This window comes from Elephas maximus, chromosome 8 (assembly GCF_024166365.1).
Source record: "Elephas maximus indicus isolate mEleMax1 chromosome 8, mEleMax1 primary haplotype, whole genome shotgun sequence".
Lineage (NCBI taxonomy): Eukaryota > Metazoa > Chordata > Mammalia > Proboscidea > Elephantidae > Elephas > Elephas maximus.
The window spans coordinates 50229722-50252404 of record NC_064826.1 but is presented as its reverse complement, the minus strand read 5'-3'; the positions used below and the strand labels follow the sequence as shown (position 1 = coordinate 50252404).

The window sequence follows — 22683 nt, the reverse complement described above, 5'->3', positions numbered from 1 at the left end:
GACCCATAATTCCAATAGGCAAATTGTCTTTGGAGCAAAGTGCTACTCCTGTCTCTCTGATGAAGGAGCTAATGAACTTCAACCTAGGATGGCAACTGGAGGGATCCAGGGAAGATACTTTAGTTAAGACTTCATGGTTTACTGATTGGGGCCATCTAGTGTGCTATTTAAAAATACCATATGCTTTAAGAACTAACATCGACTTCCCCCAGGAAAATAACTGCTTTAATAAGTGTCTCACTGCCGAACCACATTTTAATAATAAAACAGTTCTCTGGTAGTATAGTAAAGCATTGTTTTTCTACACTAATCCTGGGTAAAAAAAAAAGGCAGGCATAATTTGTAAGAAGCTGAATTATGCAATAGTCCCATAAAATGTTAGCAAAATTCTGGAGAGGGAGGGAAGGAAGGGCAGATAAAAGTGGACTGTAATTAATAAATTTAGTTTTGGATACACATTATTGTTTGAACACGATTTTCCATTAAATATTGAAAGAAATGTATTTGCAATTATATTATCATTATGTTTACCAAATTCTTTGCTCTTTGTTAACAAAAAACTATTTAAATATCATGCGGTCAAAATGAACAGATGAAATAACCTTTTATTGTACTTTCTAATCTCGTTATGAGTCGGAATCAACTCAACGTCACACAACCACAACAGCAACCTTTAGTTTTAGTTTTGTTTATGTATTTCTACACCTAAAATATATTTTACATTGGGACCATCTCTCCATTGTAGATTCCTATTAAATATCTGTTCTTCAAGCTACACACAACTAAACAATATCGAGCTGCACCCATTTTTTGAGCGCAGCCCATATTGTGATGGTTTTAGACTAACAAGATTGATTTGCAGGGCAACAGGATAACAACATGAAAGCTGTTTTCCCTACTAGGTCTCAGAAAGAATACAAATATAATTCTAAAACTAAAATGTTAACTGTTTTCTGTCCTTACAGGTCCTTAAAAGGAAGGTTAAATAAAAAAAAGCTCACTAAGAAAATAGCTGAGCGATCACTGCTTTCTTCTAAAAATTAAAAGCAGGCTTTTTTTCAAATACTGTTTTACTCTCACATTTTAAAACTAAATATAAACCCAGAATGGTAATATATCTCATGTCTATTTCATATGAGGAGCCCTGGTAGTGCAGTGATTAAGAGCTCGGCTGCTAACCAAAAGGCTGATAGCTGAAACCCACCAGCCGCTCTGAGGGAGAAAGATGTGGCAGCCTGCTTCTGTAAAGATTACAGCCTTGGAAACCCTACGGGGCAGTTCTACTCTGTTCAATGCAGCCACTAAGAGTTGGAATCAACCCAATGGCAATAGGTTTTTATTTCATATGCATTATATAGGGTAAAGTTCTCTAACAGTTCTTTTTCCTTTTTCTGTTTTTCTTTCTCTCTCCCTTTTTTTTTTTTTTTTTTGGTAAAAATAAGATATTTCTTATTTTCTTAAACCTAGAGATGGTCTTCAAGCTGAGGCTGACAAAAGTAAGTCCTGATCAGAATTAGGGAAGGGAGTGCTCTTGCTGGCACCCTAATGTCTCCAGTCAGTGGTAGCAAACTGAAGGACAAGTGGCACGGTTGTGGCCAGTAGATTTTAGTTCAGATTTCATTGCTCACGGGTTGGGCCATCTAGTGTGCCTTTTAAATTCTATATCCTTGAAAACTAGTATAGGCTTCCCCAGGAATGATTCTATTTTTACGTAATCAGAAAAAGAATTGAGATATTGTTAAATGATTTGTGCCATATTTTTTAAAAGCCTCTGGTTTGGCCTGAGTTTTAGACTGCAGTCTTGAACACCCAAATCCAATATTTGTTTATTAAAATAAGCATTTTAAATGCAAATTTGTCACTGTGAAAATGTATGTGTTTTGCTTGAACGCATACATACATGCAAATAAAAGTACATTACCATGTGTCATTCCAAAAGCATTATTCAGTTACCTATCATGAAAATGAATTTAATCTCTATCTTGACAGGTATATTTTTTTAACTCCTTCAACAGTTTCCCTACCACATATGCAGATTGAGTAAACACGGAATTCTTAAAGGGGTTTACGTCACAACAGAGAAAAAAATAAACTAGGAAAATTTGCCAACATTTTCTTCTGATACATTTATATATTGCTTTGGTATGCTTTTTTTTTTTTTTAAGAAAAACTCACCTTTAGTAGAATAAAGCAATGGTGATGAATTTTCACACACTACATGTGTGTGTCCTTGACCAAAATCCCTTTGAGGCACTTGCTGGTTCTTTTAGTTTGTTTCAGCTTAGAAGTGAAAACATACAAAAACAAATCAATTACTTACATTGTTGAATTTTTTTTTATCATAATAGCTTTGTTTTTTAAGACACTGTACTAGGTACAAAGGCATACAACTGCTCAACTTAGTCTGTGGACAAATCCAGTTTATGAATAACAACCAAATATTTGGTTAGATTGTAGCTCTCAAATTCTGTCCAGATGGAAGTATGCCCATCTTGCTCTTTCTATTTAAGCTACATATGTAAACTGGGTTCAGTGCAATGGTCAAATTTGTCATAAAAATCTTACCTTGCCATTAGTGTTTATATTTAAAACGTTCACAAAAAGTCATATTACTAAACTACTAAAGCCTTAGTATCAAAAATCTAGAACAGTGGGTTTCAACTTTCTTTTAAAGCAATATAACTTTGTTTTAGTCTAAACACATTATCTGGCTTCAAGGACAATGTTAAGAGCAGATTCTTTAATCTAACAGATTTTTATAGCGTATATCACCACCCCCAGATCCTATAGTGACAAAGAGGGGTTTTTTAACAGGGTCTCCTGGAAGGGTTTAGGGCACACTGATGCACTGATAAACGAGATGAAGAAGTAGAAATTGGTTTGTTGGGTAAATTCAGCACTGTGTTCCCCAAAGAGTGTCGGGTCAGAGGTGGGTCTGAAATTCAAAGAGTTAGTTGCAGCATGGACCAGCAAGAGTCAAAGTTCTTTCTCTTATTGAGCTAACTGGATATTGTCAGGGCACTTAATTAAAATAGCTGAGACTCCTAAACTAGGCAATCCATGCAAAAATAACATAACAACCTTCAAATTATGATATTATAACCAATCACTCTCTTAAAGCTGAAAGTGTCTAAATTCAAACTACAGTAGTTTGAATATAGTATACTGACTATCATTATAAGGTTTTTTTTTTTTTTTTTTAGATGATCCAGGCCCTATAAAGATAATTTTTTCTCAAACCCTAATCTACAGCTATCACATGAGCCTCAGGCAGGGTTGATTTAGCTGACAAGAGCCCCCAGGGGAGTCAGCTGTGTACTACACACAGCTTTGCAACATCTGTCCCAAAGAACAGAGTTCGAAAACTACTGGTCTTGAGTTTAATGTTACTAATGGACTCTCAACTAAAAATTCATTAGTGCTGAATCATGGCGTATGCAAACGCAAAGTTAAAAAACTTATATGCTATTTTGCTTTTTATTGTTTCTTTGCAATAGCTACCTTAATGACTTAGACAGAATAACGGCTCCTGGGTATGTTCCAAATGAGCAAGATGTTCTACATTCTCGAGTGAAAACAACTGGAATCATTGAAACTCAATTCTCCTTTAAAGACTTGCACTTCAGGTACGATCAAATGTCTTTTCTAACTCTTACCAGAAGTATGCATCAAGCTTAACCTTTACAGGGAAAAGCTTTAACTCATGATCAGGAGCAGTGGACGCCTGGGCATGCTCACTAGGCCCAGTTTCCTTTCAGTACCATACGGTCGCTATGAGTCGGAATAGGCTCCATGGCAGTGGGTTAGTGTCCCCTCACCACCGCCTGACCCACCCCACCATGCCCTCCTCCCACCTTCCCTGTCCTGAGCCTCAGGACTGCACTCCTGTCTCCAAGAAAAGTGACTGTCTTGAGCAGATGGAATCTAGCTTTTTTTACTTTCCTTACACTTGAAACTGACATCCTACTGGGGGAGATATATATATACATATATATATAAAGTTTAAGTAACAGGTGCCAGGGGTCCTATTTCCTTTGCCTTCCTATTCCCCCATTTGCATGAAATATTCTCATTAAATTTGTTTCCTTAATTTTAAAAAAATAAAACATGCAAATAATTCAGAAGAGAATTATTTGAATATGATACCATTTACTGGAAGTACAAGGAATATTTTATAAGTTGTTTTGGGTATGAAAATGAGTCAATTATTTTCATCATTGTTGCATTATCAAGCCCTCCTAGAAATCTTATTTCAAAATCATTTTCTAGACCAAGAAAAGAAAACCCATGCTATAATGATAGAAAAATGTTCTTTAGCACTTAAATGCCTCTCCCTATAAAGTGTAAGAAGGAATATTAAAACTAGTTCTAGATGTGCCCTTCATTTATGTTAAAAATCAATTATAAATATTAATAAAATCATCTATGCATGCAATAATAGAGACATTGTTGAAGAGCAGAAAAACTGGAGATATAGTGGCACAAATTACTTGAATCCATTTGTGAGGAAAAAGTAAGAGAATTGTCATTAGTTGCTATTTCAACATTTGTTTCAGTGGGATAAAACCTTTGAAAACTTTAAAATATGAAAACTGGTTATACATAATATATAATTAAAACAGCTATTATATAGATAGCCAGAATATTTTCAAGTAACTATAGAAGAAATATCTTCAAAATATATACCTAAATTCCAGGCCCACAAATAGTTAATTTTCTGAAAGATGAGCCAGAGATCTAACCAGGATAAACAGACTGCAAAGATTGAGATCAGCATCCTCACTTGTTGATACTGAATGTAAGAAAAGTTTGTCTTCAGTTCTGGCTTCACGGTTGTACAGTTCCTCTTTAGCAACTACTTTGTCTAGTCTCGTGATCTTTGATTCAGTTTTTAGACTTGTCCTTTGGGAGCCCACGTTCAATTGCTTTTCCTCTCTGCCCTTCCTATGCCTGGCAAAGACATTCTTGACACACTTCCTTTTCTCTCTTACACTCCTTTCTCCACTCCCAACTTTTCAGCGAAATGAAGGCATCTTAGACTAGAAGCTAAGTGTGGGCCTTGAGGCTGGTTAGACCAAGGTTACAATCCCAGTAATCAGGAACAATGAGAGTTGAGGACCTGAGTTACTTTTCCTTACTTCTCCAGTAAGTTTGTGGAAAAGATTAGATGAGGTAAAGTACCAGCGGAGAGTTAGAACTTGATGTGAGCTAAGATAATTGGAATTTTCTGATTCCTATATTGCCAGGATCATAAGCTCGTTTTGATAATTAGTGTCACATATTGAACATCTATGAGCTCACAACCCTGGACACATCATATAAGACCAAGTAGTTTAGTATCTTCTCAGGAGTGCTCTCTCTCGCAGCCTGGCCATCCTATCTATGAACCATCCTGCATGTTCCTGTCAGTATCATATCCAATAATATGCCGGGTTAACAACTATCTCTGGGTGAAAAACACCTAATTTTAGCATTTGCCTATTTCTCTGGTATAAAAACTCCTTTCGTGGATGATTTCAAGTTATTAATATAATGTCACTGGGTGGAGAGTTTGGAAAAAATGCAGGCAGGGTCCTATGGTATTTCACATGTCCAGCTTCTAAAACCAGAGAATATGAGGATTGTCAATGAGCACACAAAACCTCAGAAACTCATGTTCATTCCCTAGGACATCTATTTCTCTCAGTACTAAGTATTATAAATATTCATATTTTTTTAAAACATACTTATATTCTAAGTAAAACAAAACATTTGCACTGATTTTTAAAAATACAAATATTACTTCAGAACAGGCCTCTTTACAATAGGCCTCCAGGTCCTCACTGGTGTATAAGCATCTTCCTCAGTCCTTTTGGAGTTCTGTGGTTAATTCTGTGAAGAACTGTCTTAGGTCATAGTAGTCCCTGGATGGCACAAACACTTAAGAACTTTGCTACTAACCCAAAGGTTGGTTGTTCAAATCCACCCAAAGGCACTTCAAAAAGGCTTGGCAATCTGCTTCCAAAAGTTAATAACCATTGAAAACCCTATGGCGTGAGGTTCTACTTTAAAACACAAGGGATCTCCATGACTTGGAATCAACTTGCGGGCAACTGGTATTAGTTCATATAGATACATGATCTCCTATTCTACTTTCGTCTATTGCTGGCCCTAATGAAGGGATAAGAAGGATCTTATTAAGCCTTTATTACAGTATCCAACGTAAAAAGTGAGATGTTTGTGAATTGGATTGTGGGGCTCAGTTAGGACTTATTTGTATGTAACATTTTCTATACTATAAACTTCTACCTCAAAACCACTAAAAACAGGTTTTGAGCTATTTGTTTTCTTAAGAGGCTTTACTTTCCTCTGATTCAAGAAGGTGTGTTATTTAAAGGTGTTGACTATGAAAAAGACAATGAAGGACACAATAGCTACTTGCTTAAAGGCAGGGAATTTCTCTAAGAACAAATCTTCATTTAAACAATGACATTTAGCAATTACTTAATTTGGGGTACGAAATCTAAAAAAATACAATTACGCTGTTTTCTTCAACTCTTAAATCACTTAAATATATTTTCTTAAGCTCAGACAAGCAATCCAGATACATTAACCTAACCTAACCAGATATATTAATCCCTTAATAATTGCTCACAGACAAATCACTGAATTTTTTATTTATATTTGAAGTGCTAAACAGTATTACCCAAAAGTGTACAGTTTTCTGTAATGTAAAATTCTGTAGCACTTCAAAATAAGAAGTATAAAAGTGATGTATCTTTCAATTTCATTTCAATAAGTGCCCAGGTATTAGAACATATTAAATCAGCATTGATTCATTGTATAAATCATTCTATAACTATCTAAAAGTAAAGGCTTAATTTACATATTAAATTAGAGAACTCTAGAATTTTAAATAAGAATACCAAAATGAAAAAACTCTATTTAATGTACTGTATCACCCTTGTGTATCATCCAACTTAGTGAAAATTACCTTAGAACTCTTATCAAACCAAAACTCCAACTGTTAAACTCATAAAATAAATTATCCTAATAGATGTTAAAATACTATGTAAATGAAAAATGCAATGCAAACGTTAGCCCTTTTATTGTTATAAAATCATTCCACAGAACAACTTGGAAATAGATTTACAAGGGCTTATCAGTTAATTATAGAGAAGTAATCTTTTCTCTAATTGCTTCATGATTGAAAAACAGAATTGAAAGGACTTAAAACTAGACAGGATAAAAAAAAAAGGAATAAAGGTTAGCGACTATTATAATAGAGTTTTAGATTTTGTAAATTAAACATAACTGCTTTCAAAAATGTTTGAACTGTCCATGATATGAAATAAATTAGGGTGTTCCTAAAATGTAAATCTGAATCATGTACACAATGTTCATTGTGCAGGACATGAGTCAATTTAGCTTAGGAATGAGACTAGTTGTCTACCTAGAAGCTATATCTCAATTTAGCTTTGTTATTCTGTACTAGATTTCATGGGGCAATAACTCATGCAGACTATATATCTGTTTCAGGTTGTGTTCACGGTTAATATTACCAAAATAATGTCATATGATATAGTGTCTAATGTACTGTAGTGACAGAATTTATTGTGATGAATTACTTTATTCAATAATTAATTATCTCACTCATTTAGTAGAAAGCATATTAAACTATTAGCAACTACAGGCATTTCGAGTCTCTGGCTGCCTTCAGGTTATAAATTCTTTCAATTCAGTTTTGTTTTGTTTTATCCTGGAGCAATTAAGAGACGGATAAACAAAGCCTCTGTGCATATCCTTTGTGTATGCAAGTATCTACCCTCCTCTATTTTCAGAACTAGGCACAAAGAAACAATTTGGTTTTTTGCCATGGCTGAATCATGATGACACAGATCCAACCTGTTGGTGCTCTCACATCTAGCCTACTTAAAAAGTTATGTCTAGTCTGGGGTCTTAAGAGCTAACAAGCAGCCATCTAAGATGCTTCAATTGGTCTCAACCCACCCGGAGCAAAAGAGAATGAAGAACACCGGACACAAAGAAAATATGAGCCCAAGAGACAGAAAGAGCCACATAAACCAGAAACTCCATCAGCCTGAGACCAGAAGAACTAGATGGTGCCTGGCTACCACCAGTGACCGCCCTGACAGGGAACACAACAGAGAATCTCTGATCGAGTAGCAGAAAAGTGGGATGTAGATCTCCAATTATCGTAAAAAGACCAGACTTAATGGTCTTACTGAGACTTGAGGGACCCCAGAGGACATGGCCCGCAGAGTCTCTGTTAGCCCAAAACTAAAACCATTCCTGAAGCCAACTCTTCGGACAAAGATTAGACTGGACTACAAGACAAAAAATGATACTGGTGAGGAGTGTGCTTCTTAGTTCAAGTAGACACATGAGACTATGTGGGCAGCTCTTGTCTGGAGGCAAGGTGAGAAGGCAGAGGGGGACAAGAGCTGGTTGAATGGACAGAGGAAATACAGAGTGGAAAGGAGGAGTGTGCTGTCACATTATAGGGAGCACAACTAAGGTCACAGAACAGTGCATGTATAAGTTTTTATATGAGAAACTGACTTGAATTGTAAATTTTCACTCAAAGCACAATATAAAAAGAAATAAGAAAAGTTATGCCTATTCTGATACAGCCAAAAATCTTTAATTAACCCCATTCAACATAATAGCTTAAAAATAAATGCCTCACGCCAATAGGATCTTATTTTTAGGTGGTTAAATATATAGTAGAAAATGTCAGAAACTGTGATTTTTCCAAGTTGGCCATATGCTTAGAGGATGAATGAAGACATTTAACAAATACATTAGCTCCAGAAGCATTGTTGACCTCTAGCGACCCTAGATTACATAATGATTCTGAAGCATTATTAAGGGCAGTTGATTTCATAATAATCTATTCTGATATGAGTGTGAATAACCTTATGTGGTCAAATGTCTAGCCAACTGTTCAACATAAACTCATAAAACTCAACACTTTTGCCAACTGTTTGAAATAGAACTATAAAACTCAACTGTTTAATCAGCTGTTTAATATAAAGCCATAAAATTCTGATAAACCAAAATCAACCCCTTTCCCGCCGAGCTGATTTTCACTTTTAGCCATCCCATAAGATGGAGTAGAACTGCCTCACAAGGCTTCCAAGGCTGTAAATCTTTACAGAAGCAGATTGCCACAGTTTTCTCCTGCTGAACCACTGGTAGCTTTCTGTTAGCAGCCGAACGCTTCGCCTTATACTAATTCTATGGGCAGTTTCGGAAATAATCAATGTTCAACTGCCACCTAAGAGCCTGTTCTGTCAGTTTCTAGTTACATTGTAAATTTCAGATATTTAACTTTTTTTCCCAGTAAGAATTCTAGCTTAAATGCTAGACTAAATAAAGAAACATTTGTTACAAAACAAACAAAACACCCTTTACCCAAAATGAGAATAGTTAGTTCCATACTTCCATCCCAATATCATTAAGGCTCTGGTTACTTCTACTATTCAGGAAATTGAGAGTATTCGGGCAGCATCACATGTTGATTCACCTCATTGTCCACATAGATTTCAAATGACCAGGCAGCAAGTACTCATGCTTTTCCTCTAATTTCTAGTTTTGTCTTTCACAGAATGAATAATAAGGAGTTTTGTTTTGCTTTTGTTTTCTTTTTTTTTTTTAATACAAGAGAGAATATTTCTTTAGTCAAATTTATAATAAGTAAATACTCCACCGTGGGGATTTACAAATTGTTTTAATATACTGTAATAACTGACACCTTCGTAAAAAAACCCAAGTTATAATTTACAGGAATAACTAAAAATAGAGATGTATGAAAAATAACTTGCTATAGCAATAGTAAACCAAAATCTAACTTTTCTTATAGCTCACATAGAATCCAGGAGAATGTATATAAAAACAAAACTCTGGCCCTTCATTCTATCAGCTGATGAGTATTTCAGTTCAACAATAGCAGATGGCATTAGACAAATGTTCGGTGATCCCTGGACCCATGTCTCTTAAGCAATCTGTACTGGTAAAATAAAAACAAAAAAAAACAGCATTGTTTATCAAATGAGTCATAAAATGAGAAGGTTATTAGCATTTAAGATAGACTTTCAGAAGCCATTTTATCAATATGAATAATATCCCAGGACTCAATATCTTTGCCCTCCTTTCCTCAGGAGAAAGCTAAGCTTATTCATATTTATAGGCGGCTCATGGTATGTTGAAACAACATTGGGCTAAGGGTTATACTGCATAAGTCCTACCCCTTATTAATTGTGAGTTTGGTGACAAGCCATTTAACCTCACAGAGGCTCACTTTCTTTACTTGTAAAATGAGTGTAACACTATTTTCCCTTCTAACACAAAGAATTGTTATGAGGAACAAATAAAGCCATAGATACGAAATTTATTGTATTTATTTACTTGTGTCAGCTGGAACACAAATTCCAACATGATTTCTATGTAAGTGTTAAGTGTTAATTAACACAGTTGTATGTGTTTATCGAAAGTGAATAGGTACTCCTTACACATGGGCGTTACGGTGCAAGTAGGCCACAGAGAAGGTGCATCATCACAGAAAGTCAGGAAGGCATAGCCAATGAGACTACTAGGCTTCTTTCCTCTTAGAAATTCTTCAGATGTTTCAGTTCTTGGGAAAGCCACTTAAAATCATATGTTATAGAAAATATGTAGGAAGTATAGGGCATTCCTAGGGAGTTTATACCTCCCACAGAGTCCATAAATTGAGAATATTCATATCTTTAAAATTCTAATTACTGCTTTTTGTTACTAGGAACTCTCCCTCCTTCCCCCACCAAAAAAAAAAAAATTGCTAATGAGAGAAATAAGATCATTCTTTCTGAGGTAAGATTTTTGGCCACCACACAGGGAATCTGAGCAGTTATACAAAGTCATCTTAAAGAGAGAGGAAATTCCTCAGACTTGCAAGATTTGAATATAATCTGATTGAAAATATCGACATGATTAGATGAAGAAAGTATCAATCAGAATAGAGGGAGATGGGTTGGGCAGGCATAAAACAGAGAAAAGAAGGCTCAGAAGCAAATGCTAGCAGTACTAATCTAAGTCCTGTCTGGGGGAGAAAACTTAATCAATATGCCCAGTACTTTGATTCTTACAGAACTGCCATTTTTACTGTGAAAACTGAACGTTGAGCTTAGTAAAATGTTCCATTTATCTAATTACCTTTCTCATGGTACCATGATTAGTTAGCTTTCCACTATAGAATGCACACTATGGAAGCAAGAAGAGGATTAGAAAAGAGGAGGCAAGAAATATGGACATTCTTCGATGTAAAAAATCTCTTGGGTGGGAGTACGAAGAATAGTTTTAGACTGAAAAGACCACCAAGAGTTTAAACCTATTGATGTATACTCCATCTTCAGCTCACCAAAACCTACAAGTTAAGGCATTTTTGTTCAATTACAGTATCACATTTCTTTGCCAACAAATGATCCATAATACGTTAATATATGCTCAGATGGAGAGTACGTACAAAACCTAGAATCCAGGAGATCTATACTCTCTTCTCAAAAGACGGAACAAAACCTGACAAGGGAAGAATTTTATTTTTTTTTTTTGCCCAGGGACAGGCAATCAACTGCTCATATGCAAGTTCAATTTGAAGCTGAAGAAAATTATAACAAGTCCATGAAAACCTAAGTACAACCTTGAGTATATCCCACCTGAATTTAGAGACCATCTCAAGAATAGATTTGACGCATTAAAGACTAAAGACCAGACCAGTTGTGGAATGATATCAAGGACATCATACACGAAGAAAGCAAGAAGTCACTGAAAAGACAAGAAAGAAAGACCAAAATGGATGTCATAAGACACTTGAAGCTTGCTCTTGAATGTAGAATACCTAAAGAGTGAGGAAGAAGTGATGAAGAGAGCTGAACAAAAGGTTTCAAAGGGTGGCTCAAGAAGACAAAGTATTATAATGAAATGTGCAAACACCAGGAGTTGGAAAACCAAAAGGGAAGAATATGCTTGGCATTTCTCAAGCTGAAAGAACTGAAGAAAAAATTCAAGCCTTGAGTTGCCATTTTGAAGGATTCTACAGGGAAGACATCAAACGATGCAGGAAGCATCAAAAAAGATGGAAGGAATACAGAGTCACTGTACCAAAAAGAATTGGTCAAGCAGTAGTCAAGAAATCAAACAATAAATTGCATTAGGCAAATCTGCTACAAAAGACCTCTTTAAACTGTTAAAAAGCAAGTATGTCACTTTAAGAACTATGGTGCAACTGACCCAAGCCACGGTGTTTTCAATTGCCTCATATGTATGAGAATACTGGACAAGGAAAACCAAAGAATTGACGCCTTTGAATTACAGTGTTGATGAAGAATATTGGATATACCATGGACGGCCAGAAGAAAGAACAAATCTGTCTTGGAAGAAGTACAGCCAGAATGCTCCTTAGATGCAAAGATGACGAGACTTTGTCTCACATACTTGGAACACGTTATCAGGAGGGACCAGTCCCTGAAGAAGGACATCATGCTTGGTAAAGTAGAGGGTCAGTGAAAAAGAGGAAGACCCTCAATGAAATGGATTGACACTGTGGCTGCAACAATGGGCTTAAGCATAACAACGATTGTGAGGATGGCACAGCACTGGGCAGTGTTTTCGTTCTGTGGTATGCAGGGTCACTATGAGTCAGAACTGACTTGACGGCACCTAACAACAACATCATAACTATCATATCAACAGAACCTATATGGTTCTTGGTACATATCAGCCTCAAACAAACAGTAGTTGAATTAATAAGCCCTCTGCAAGTTGCTTAAGGTCTCATCTGAAAAATGTCATAGTTTATGGCGAGGTTTACCTGAGTTAATTGTTGGATGGTGCTTACAGGACTGGAAAATGGTAAACTCTTATTATTTAAAAAAAAAAAAAAAAAAAACGTTGCTGTCAGTTGACTCTGACTCACAGCAACCCTGTGTCTGTCAGAGTAGAACTGCGCTCCGTCAGGCTGTGAATGGCTGTGACCTTTCAGAAGTAGACCACAGGCCTTTCTTCTGAGGTGCCAATGAGTAGACTCTACCTGCTAACCTTCCAGCTATGTATTAAACTAAGACTAAAAAAAAACAAACTAAGACTAAGCCATTACAATTGGTGATACGGGGATTTATGAAAGGGATAAAAGTCAGATCTAAAATCAGTTTCTCCCACATTTTACAGTTTAAGTGATTTCAATACAGGAATAGATAAAGCTCTATTTTTCAAAGTCTAAAGTTGCTTTTATGGATTAAAACAAAACATTTGACTAAAACCTGAAAAGTGTAAACACATGTTTATTATCATTGTTTCCAAAAGAATTCTGATTGATTTTTTTTTAAATTACACTTATTGGACAGTTTTCAGATAGTATAACCTTAAGGTCAAAACTCTGTCCCCTCTATCTATTTTGCAAATCTGAAACTGCAGATTTTAGTCATTAGCAGCATTCAATAGCAGTATATATAATATCCTTTATTGACACTAAATTTAGGTTTCCAAACCACATGACTATTGAACTCTTACCCACCACCATCAATATTGTGAGTATCCTTTCCTTCAGTCCACTAATGAATGGAGTGGTTTTGCATTGGCGCATGCATGTATTTGAGGAATTTTAGTTCTATATATCTGTTCTCTGTTTGGGCTGTATGTGAAATGTGAAGTCCTAGAGAAATACAATGCATTGTACTTTCAATTATCCTTAATAACTCAGCTGGTCGACAGTTATTACCCCAAGCACAGTTATTACCCTTGAAATCTCTGGACAGCTTAGAAGCTTTTTAATACTTAATATCTTGGACTTAAACTACTATTTAAAAAAAACAAAACAAAGAACCAAATTCGCTGTTGTCAAGTCAATTCTGACTCATAGCAATTCTATAGGACAGAGTAGAACTGCTCCATAGGGTTTCCAAGAAGCCACTGGTGGATTCAAACTGCCAACCTTTTAGTTAGCAGCCAGACACTTAACCACTGCACAACCAGGGCTTCTAAATTACTACAATAGTCCATTATTTCTTTTCCTCTTGTCTCTTCCTTATCAAAACTACCTCTGAACTCAGATCAAAGTGATCTAATATAACAAAACACTAAAATGTAAATTGCCGACCTAAAAATCTCCCAAAGTGCCTCATTGTTTGTGATATAAAATGTAAATTTCTCATGTAACGTGAAAGACCCAATGAATTTATCAATGTCCTGATATACCAGGCATGCTTCTGCCTCAAGTCCTTTGCTCTTTGCTATTTCCTGTTTCCTCTGCCTGGAACACTCTTCCCAAGTCATCCACTTGCCTCAATTCTTCATCTTCTTAGGTCTTTACACAGCTGTCACCTTCTGCTGCTTCTGATCACTGCATTTCAAATTCAAACCCAACTCCTATACCCCCTGTTCTGTAAGGAGAGCCTAAGTCTTTTAGCAAACACACATACACACACATATACATCACCACCACCGCCACCAGATTATAAACTTCTTGCTGCAGACTCTCTAGTACCTGGCGTATAATACGTGCTTAATAAATATTTGCTGAATGAATGATGAAAAAATGAGTATCATGCTTTATAGCTTAATGTTTTTAACTTAGACATTGTGTTCCCCAAATTATAAAGTCTTTGCTTACACAAATATGCTATGTTCTCTCATGTCTTGAATGACTTGCCCGTGTCCTTCACATTGCCTAACTCCCTTTCATTTCATTAACATAGAATTTATTCATTATTTAACAAAATATATGTCAGATGTCTGTTATGTGTCAGGCATAGTGCCAGGCACTAGGAATACAGGGTCACGCAAATGATTAAGCACCAAAAGGTTGGCGGTTCCCATTCATTCAGAGGCACGTCAAGTGAAAGGCTGGCAATCTACTTCAACAAATCACCCACTGATAACCCTGTGGAGCACAGCTCTCTGATGTGCATGGGGTTGCCATGAGTCAGAATCAACTTAGCAGTAACTGGTGATTTAATGTTAAGAAGGAGCCAGTCAGTCCTTGCAGAGAACCAGGTGAAGGGCCCTTAAGTTGATTCTGCTCCATAGGGTTTTCAATGGCTGTTTTGTTGTTGTTGTTATTGTTGTTTCTCATATGGAAACATCCCTGCCCTTGTGAGTCTGCTATACTATTAAAGAGATAATAGATCTTAAATATGTGAAAAGATAAACAAGTTAATCGTGGATTGCAATGACTACTATAAAGAAAATAGAGCTAACACGATAGAAAGTAAATGGGGGATGGGAAGAAAGAAATTTACATGGAGGTTCAAGGAGTCTTCTTTTGGAGGAAGAGACATTGAAGCTAAGACCTGAAAGTTGAGAAAGAAGCAGTCTTGTAAGGAAGAAGGGAATTCATGTCCTAGGGAAAGGAAAGAGCATGTTCAAAAAGTCCAGAGGCACCTAATCACAAGCTTGTGATTGGACTGTAGTGAAAACAGCGTTATCAAATAAGCTTGGAAAGGTAAGTAGGAACCAGAACAACTATAGCCTTATAGGTTATTACAAGTTTGAGTTTCATTCAAAAGAGAAGCAATTGGAAAGTTGTAAATAGGAAAGTGGTATAAGAAGATTTACATTAAAACACAATTCTGAGTGCTGTGAGAGTCAGTTTTAGGGCTGTAAGAGTAGAAGGAAGACCAGTTAGGACACTTTTGCACTAGCCCTGGTGAGAAATGTTGGTGGCCGAACAAAAGGATAAGAGTTGGAAGAAGCGGATGAATTAGAAACTGCATTTTGAATGTGTAGTATGGGGTAGGCAGTGAGGGAATAAGGAAAAGGGAGGCGTTAAGAATATATCTTAGTTTCTTTATTGAGTTGCTAGGTACAAGATGGTGCTTTTTACCAAAATACAAAAACAGAGGGTGGCTCAGGTTTTCAAACACCTCCTGTGAGTAACTTTCATGATCCCTCAGGCAGACTTAATCAAATCTTCCTCTCCACTCACATATTACATTTGCAGTGAGCCAAGAATGAAAAATGAGCTCGTGCAGGACTACAAGTTCGCAGCAAATAACTGACATTACCCAGTGGTGAGACCATAAGCATTGTTATTTACACAGTAATTAGGACAAAGGGTTAGAGCTCCCCCACCACAGGCCCTCCTCCCAGGGTGAGATGAAAAGGAAAAACAGCTCTCCTTGCATACATCATATCTCGCTGCAACAAGGACAAAAGAACCAAAGGACAAAGGGACCCAGGGCTTATATACCTCTGACCAGAAGGGTTTACATGCTCGGTTGTATAGAAGGGGGAATAAGGGAAAGGGGGAGGCACCCCTTGGTGCTGTCTGGGCTCAGAGTGCTCGACGGTCTCGTGGTCATCATTATCCCCAGCCTTGATGGTGTCAGAAAAAGAACATTCTTTCCTCTTCTTCCATCTAAGATAAGATCTTGCCAGCATGCCATTATATAGTTACTTAGGTACATACCATACCACTAAGGCACCAGGGGAGGGGGCCTACATTCTCTAGGGTACGTTCTTTCATTATAGTTTCAGTGTAAGGTCATGCAGGCAGTGGTGGGAGAAATTGCTTTGCTGCCTCTGCAACCTTGTATATTAGAATATTTAGTACAATAATAATTCATGTTTTTCTTTCTACCAGACAGCAAGCTCTTTGATATACTGACCCTATCTTTTCATCTTTGTGTCAGTAGGCCTAGCACAGTGTCTAGTACATAGTATGCAAACAATAGTTGTTTCAGTGAGTGACTTAATGCAGAAAGAGCTAAGGGTGAGCAAGAATCATAGTATCAGAACTATAGTAGCTTCTAATCTTCTTGCAAGTTCTGTAACTCAAGCAGAGTATGTACAGACCAGCATCTAACTCTTCAAAGGCTAATCAATTTTTACTGAAATTTTAAGCTAATTTGCATTCCAAAGTCAGTGTTGAATTACTTCACTCTGGTCTGCATGAAGGAGCCCCAGTGGCACAGTCATTAAGCACTAGGCTGCTAACCAAAAGGTTGACACTTTGAACCCACCAGCCACTCCACCGGAAAAATATGTGGCAGTCTGCTTCCCTAAAGATATAAAACCCTGGAAACCCTATGGGGAAGTTCTACTCTCTCTTACAGGGTCACTATGGGTCAGAATTGACCCAACGACAATGGGTTTTGTTTTTAGTTTTCGTTTTGCATGAGAAAAAATATTTTTTTTAAATGGCAAAGATTTTCTCTTTTTCTATAGTCTTTGAGCTGCAAGTTGGCCAAATAAAATTTATTTTATAATCAATAAAAATCAAATAAATCCCTTTTAAGATATAAACATTTTGGAAGGTATTTATAAGATTCAATATTCTTTTGTTGTTTTCTTTTAAAGGATGTTTGATGTAGGTGGACAGCGATCAGAGAGAAAGAAATGGATTCACTGCTTTGAAGGAGTGACATGCATTATATTTTGTGCCGCACTCAGTGCCTATGACATGGTCCTAGTGGAAGATGAAGAAGTGGTAAGTCTAAAAGTAAAAATCCAACATTTGTGCTTTCCAGTAGCACTACCACATCTCCCAACTCAATGCAGACCTTCCATAGATGGATGTTATCTCTAGATCCTTGCTTATGAAGCCTAACGCTAATATTTTACAAATAATAATCCTACATATTCTCACTTTGTATACCTAACAGAACAGAATGCATGAAAGCCTTCATCTGTTCAACAGTATCTGTAATCACAAGTATTTTGCAACCACCTCCATTGTCCTGTTTCTCAATAAAAAAGACCTCTTTCAAGAAAAAGTTACCAAGGTGCATCTTAGTATCTGTTTTCCAGAATACACTGGTAAGATTCTTTCTCTTAAACTCTATAGTAATAGCTTGTTTTATAAACATATATTTTCCTATCTGGACCTGACATTCACTACTTATGAAGATGAAGCTTATGATAATATTTTTTTTGAGTCATTTGTACAATCCAGAGTGGAAAGAAATAACCAGGAACCTCTCTACACTGTTTCCATTAAAACAAAGCCCTAATGAATAAACAGACGTTATTAGGAACACAGCATTCTGTCAAAATGGATATTTATGCTAGTTATCTATAATTAAAAAAAAAAAATTTATTTCTCCTATAATTATCAGTATTATTTATTATATGCCCACACATTTATTTAACATGTGATTAAATATAAGCATGTTTTAAAATTGAATACTACAAATTAAATATAGATTCATAATTTAGGGCAATATAGTTCTAAAGATGTTCTCTCATAGAATTTTCCTACTAGTTATAGCAAAATGAGGTGGGGGGAAGCATATATCCTTGCAAAGCCTTTATACTACTGTTCTACCTGTGTCAAGTTTCCACTAAGCATATTCCCGTAGGAAGCCAATCAATAGGTCATTTTTGAGCTGTGTTATATTTTTTGGCCTACTTACTTTATTTGTGCCTTTTTCCCAATTGATCCATTGTGTATCCTACTACAAGGTTAAACATTCTCAAGCATAGCCTTCACCATTTTACTGCTCTGATAAAACTTTAATCAGGAAAAACTTTAGACAACTTTCCATATTTCACCTCGGATCCTTTGGCAACATGGTCCATAACTGGCTGATTCCATCTATTCTACCTGATTTTCTCCAATTTCCCTACAAATATCTTTCATTTCCATCCTGGCCGTTCCTCCAAAGCTCACATCGACTTCCCAACTCTTTTCTCAAGTCTACTGGTACAGACACTCCCACTTTGTTCTCACTCATCCTATTTCTCCTCTTTTTTTTTTCAGCTATCTTTCAAGATTCCACTCAACTATCACCTTCTAAATCCTACTCAGGAGCCCTGGTAGCTAAGTGTTTAAGCAGGTGGCTGCTAACCAAAAGGTCAGCAGTTCGAACCCATCAGCTTCTCCACAGGAAAAAAATACGGCAGTCCACTTCGGTAAAGATTTATAGTCTTGGAAACCCTATGAGGCAGTTCTACTCTGTTCTACAGGGTCACTGTGTGTTAGAATAAGCTCCAAGAAAATGTTTTTTTTTTTTTAATTCATCTATAATATCCATTATCTTCCTCTTTCAGTTCATATTAAAACACGTGTACACTTATAAACACCGTGAGCATTTGACATATATACAGACTTGTATTACTTATTAATGTTGTTTTGTAAATGTGTTAGTATCTGAACCATACTGGTCACATCTTAGCCATCAGAAATTTTCAGTAGGGTAGGTATAGTTTTCAGCACAATGTAGAAAACACATAAGTTCCTAAAAATTGACCCTTGCCACTTCAATTGTGCAATATTAGTATATTAACAGCAGCACACAAAGAGTCTAAATTCTTAAAATTTACTGGTACTATTTATGGTTTTATTCTTTGTAAAATACAATTAATGTCTACTTCTTTAAATCTTTTATTTAACCAGGGCCAAATACATTTGAAGATGCAGGCAACTACATCAAGAACCAGTTTCTAGACCTGAATTTAAAAAAAGAAGATAAGGAAATTTATTCCCACATGACCTGTGCGACTGATACCCAAAATGTCAAGTTTGTGTTTGATGCAGTTACAGATATAATAATCAAAGAAAATCTGAAAGATTGCGGGCTTTTCTAATGAATGCATTTCTTTTCCAGTCTTGCTTATGTATATGCTTTCCAAGATATAGAAGAAAAAATGCTGTGTGATGTGTTTAGTTTGAATAGCTATTAACAGATATAGACATATATATAACTAGGATTTTAAAGAGTTTTCACAGGAAGTCTTTAATGTATTGTCATCTATACTTAAATACTTGGAAATCCTGATGGCATAGTGGTTAAGAGCTATGGCTACTAACCAAAAAGTCAGCAGTTCAAATTCACCAGGTGCTCCTTGGAAACCCTAAGGGGCAGTTCTACTCTGTCCTATAGGGTCGCAATTAGTTGGAATTGACTTGACGGCAATGGGTTTGGCTTTTTGGTTTATACTTGAATAGGTTTCAATTTTTTTTTTTTTTTTAACATTAAGTAAGGGAGTGTCTTTGATGCCTTCAGGTATAAAAATTGATTTATTTTGGTAACTCTGGAATAGCACCTACCAATGACACTGAATTTGCTAGGAAGTAAACTTCTGCATTGTGAACTATCTTTAAGCATTCATTTTTACTGAAAACATAATCATGCCTGTACTATGGAGACTATTCAAAAACGGAACATGAGGCATTTTATTGATCAATCACCTCTCTATATAGCCAATTGTAAATGAAATATTTACTATATTTTTGTTCATGAGCAATTACACATGCAAAAGAAATGCATCCAATTTTATCCACTGTATGTTTTTCCTTTAAAAAATTAATGCTGAATTTACCAGTAGAGTTAAGGATTTCAATAATATATCTGTTTTTGTACCATCTTGGTTGAAGAGAGAGGTACATTCAAAACTTGCTCTGACTGGAGATTTGCTAAGACATTTGTAAACTAGGGAATTTCATAACTTTTCCATTGGTTGAGTTTCTCAGAAGTCAAGGGTGCTTATAACTCAGCCATAGCAGCTGAGGAAAGTGGACCACCCAACGCTGGAGAGAAAAATCCCCATCTCTGACCTCAACCCCTGCTGGTTTACCTTGCAAGGTCAAGTACAGCTGTGCACCATTTCCCACATTTTATTTTGGAGTAGCATGAAACATAATTACAGTTGATGGTAATATGGGCTACCGACTTTAGTCTGCAAAACAGAGAAGTGATTTGATGTCTTAGCACTAGTATGTCTGTTAGTGCTCTACGGTCTATTCTAAATTTTACACTGCAGGCTAATGGTCAAAGCCTACTTTTTAAAAGTAAATTTGGTGCCTTACAGACCTAATCATATTATTTATGCACAGAAAAGAGATTTTCTTTTTTTAAAGTGTATACCATTGGAAAAATACACTCTTCAAACATGTCTGAATATTGTTTATTCTGCACACTTACAGAAGGTGACATATAGGTCAGAATATTAGATCGGTGGTTGAGTTTTATAACTACCCTGGAAAGAAAGTAAACTATGTTTTAACAAGCTAAATGAGATGAAGGGAACATAAATTAAGCAATTTCTAATCTGAACTTCAGGTAGATTTAGGTAGCTCTGTCTCTCAGTGTTGCTACTTCATCTTTCTATAACACCTTTCCACTCTAAACATGTAAAAGTGATCGTCATAACTCAATAAGCAACCTTGACTAGAGTGCCTGTGGCTGTATTTTCAAAAACACAGAAGCAGTTATCAGCAAATACGGTCAAATAAAAAATATATTTAGAAAAATTAATTTGGCACTTCTTTGCAGAATATAAATTATTAAGGTGCCTAAAATGCCAAGGACAAGCAAGCATAAGAAATCATTTAGTTCAGGCATCCAATAAAGTTTTCTAGCTAAGACCCAGTATCTAGTGATGACAACCCAACATTTTGCTAAAAAAAAAAAAAACTAGGAGATATTTAATGCTCAGATTTTAATTTAAGAACAAAAATGCTGTAGCTTCAGCCATTATTTTACCTTTAACTTTCTCTACTTCTGCTTTAACCCATTTTGCTCCATCAATGTAAAGAGAGTTTTCCAGAAAGAAAAAAAACATATTTTTCAAATATTACTACTATTACTATTTAAATTTTGACTCTGACTTGAATCGTAGATAACACAGGTGGAAAGGGTGGGGTCAGAAAAAAGTGCAAGTTGCCTTTTAAAAATATATAACTCAATTAAAAAAAACAAAAAATTTTTTTTGTTTTTTTTAATTGAGTTATATATTTTTAAAAGGCAACTTGGGCCTGTGCGAAAATTGACAGGCATCAATATTAATTATGAAACATTACTATCTGGGAACTTTTAAAAATATGTTAAACTACCAAACTAAAAATAGGGATCAGTTTAGAATATTTTAAGTTAAATTTCTTCCAATCTTCTGATTAAACTGAAAAACCTTTTCTTTACAATTAAGAAAATAGGTTATATGTTAAACAATGAATGCTAATTAAGAAATTTTACATAGAGAAAAAATAAAAAATGTTCACATTGTTTCTTTAATGATTGAAATCTTTAAAACTGAGTAAATTTCCAATTTTTTTTAAATATAAAAAGTAGGAGTAGATGGACAGAATTTTGGGCTGGCCAAAGAAAGTATCTAACTGAAAAAATATGGGAAACTTTACCTTAGCCTGAAGCAACTCCCACTAAGAGCAATGTTGAAGCCTGCTAGAACTGAAACACCTGTTTCAGAAGTTTGGCCTTCTAACTGCACAGGGTACTCTTGCATCTTCAGCATCACAAAGAACCAGTCTTAGTCTTTGCCATTCAGTGTTCAAACATGACTACGCTGACATTTTACTCTTCTGTTATTTGAGGCTTCTCTTCTTGATTCAGAATGTTCCCCAACCCCACTTGCCTTCAATTCTAACTCTCCTAACTTCTGAATTTCTAAGGTCTGTTCAGTTGCAGACACACTGCACTATGTCAGATATCTGGTATGGGCTTATGTCTGAGAGGTTATTAACAACCAGCACTCACAGAGTTTTCCAGAAGCATAAGCTGGTCAATACAGATAAGTCCTTGCATCTTTCTGATGAATGACTATAGGGTGACATGAAGACTATGAACTGGGTAATAATATTATAAAAGTTGTCAGTTCTACAAACAAGCTCTATGGAGGAGGGGTTTCAAATTCTGTGAAATCTCACATATGCGTTGTGGATATCTAATACCCTATTAATTAAAAAAAAATTAA

General features: G+C 35.8%; 1 protein-coding gene and 1 long non-coding RNA gene across 2 annotated transcripts in view; one reads left to right on the top strand and one right to left on the bottom strand.

The window, feature by feature from the left end:
• GNAT3 (G protein subunit alpha transducin 3) overlaps nucleotides 1–19560 on the top strand; it is a 45920-nt gene extending 26360 nt beyond the window's left edge. The window contains exons 5-8 of the mRNA XM_049893598.1: nucleotides 3498–3626; nucleotides 17332–17461; nucleotides 17637–17790; nucleotides 19370–19560. Of these exons, the coding sequence (XP_049749555.1) occupies nucleotides 3498–3626; nucleotides 17332–17461; nucleotides 17637–17790; nucleotides 19370–19560 (604 nt within the window). The remainder of the gene's footprint in view (nucleotides 1–3497; nucleotides 3627–17331; nucleotides 17462–17636; nucleotides 17791–19369) is intronic.
• Nucleotides 1–22429, bottom strand: part of LOC126081640 (uncharacterized) — a 32002-nt gene extending 9573 nt beyond the window's left edge. The window contains exons 1-2 of the long non-coding RNA XR_007518420.1: nucleotides 22112–22429; nucleotides 2176–2280 (exon numbers count right to left, since the gene is read on the bottom strand). This is a non-coding gene — a long non-coding RNA (uncharacterized LOC126081640). The remainder of the gene's footprint in view (nucleotides 1–2175; nucleotides 2281–22111) is intronic.
• Between the last annotated feature and the right edge of the window lie 254 nt (nucleotides 22430–22683).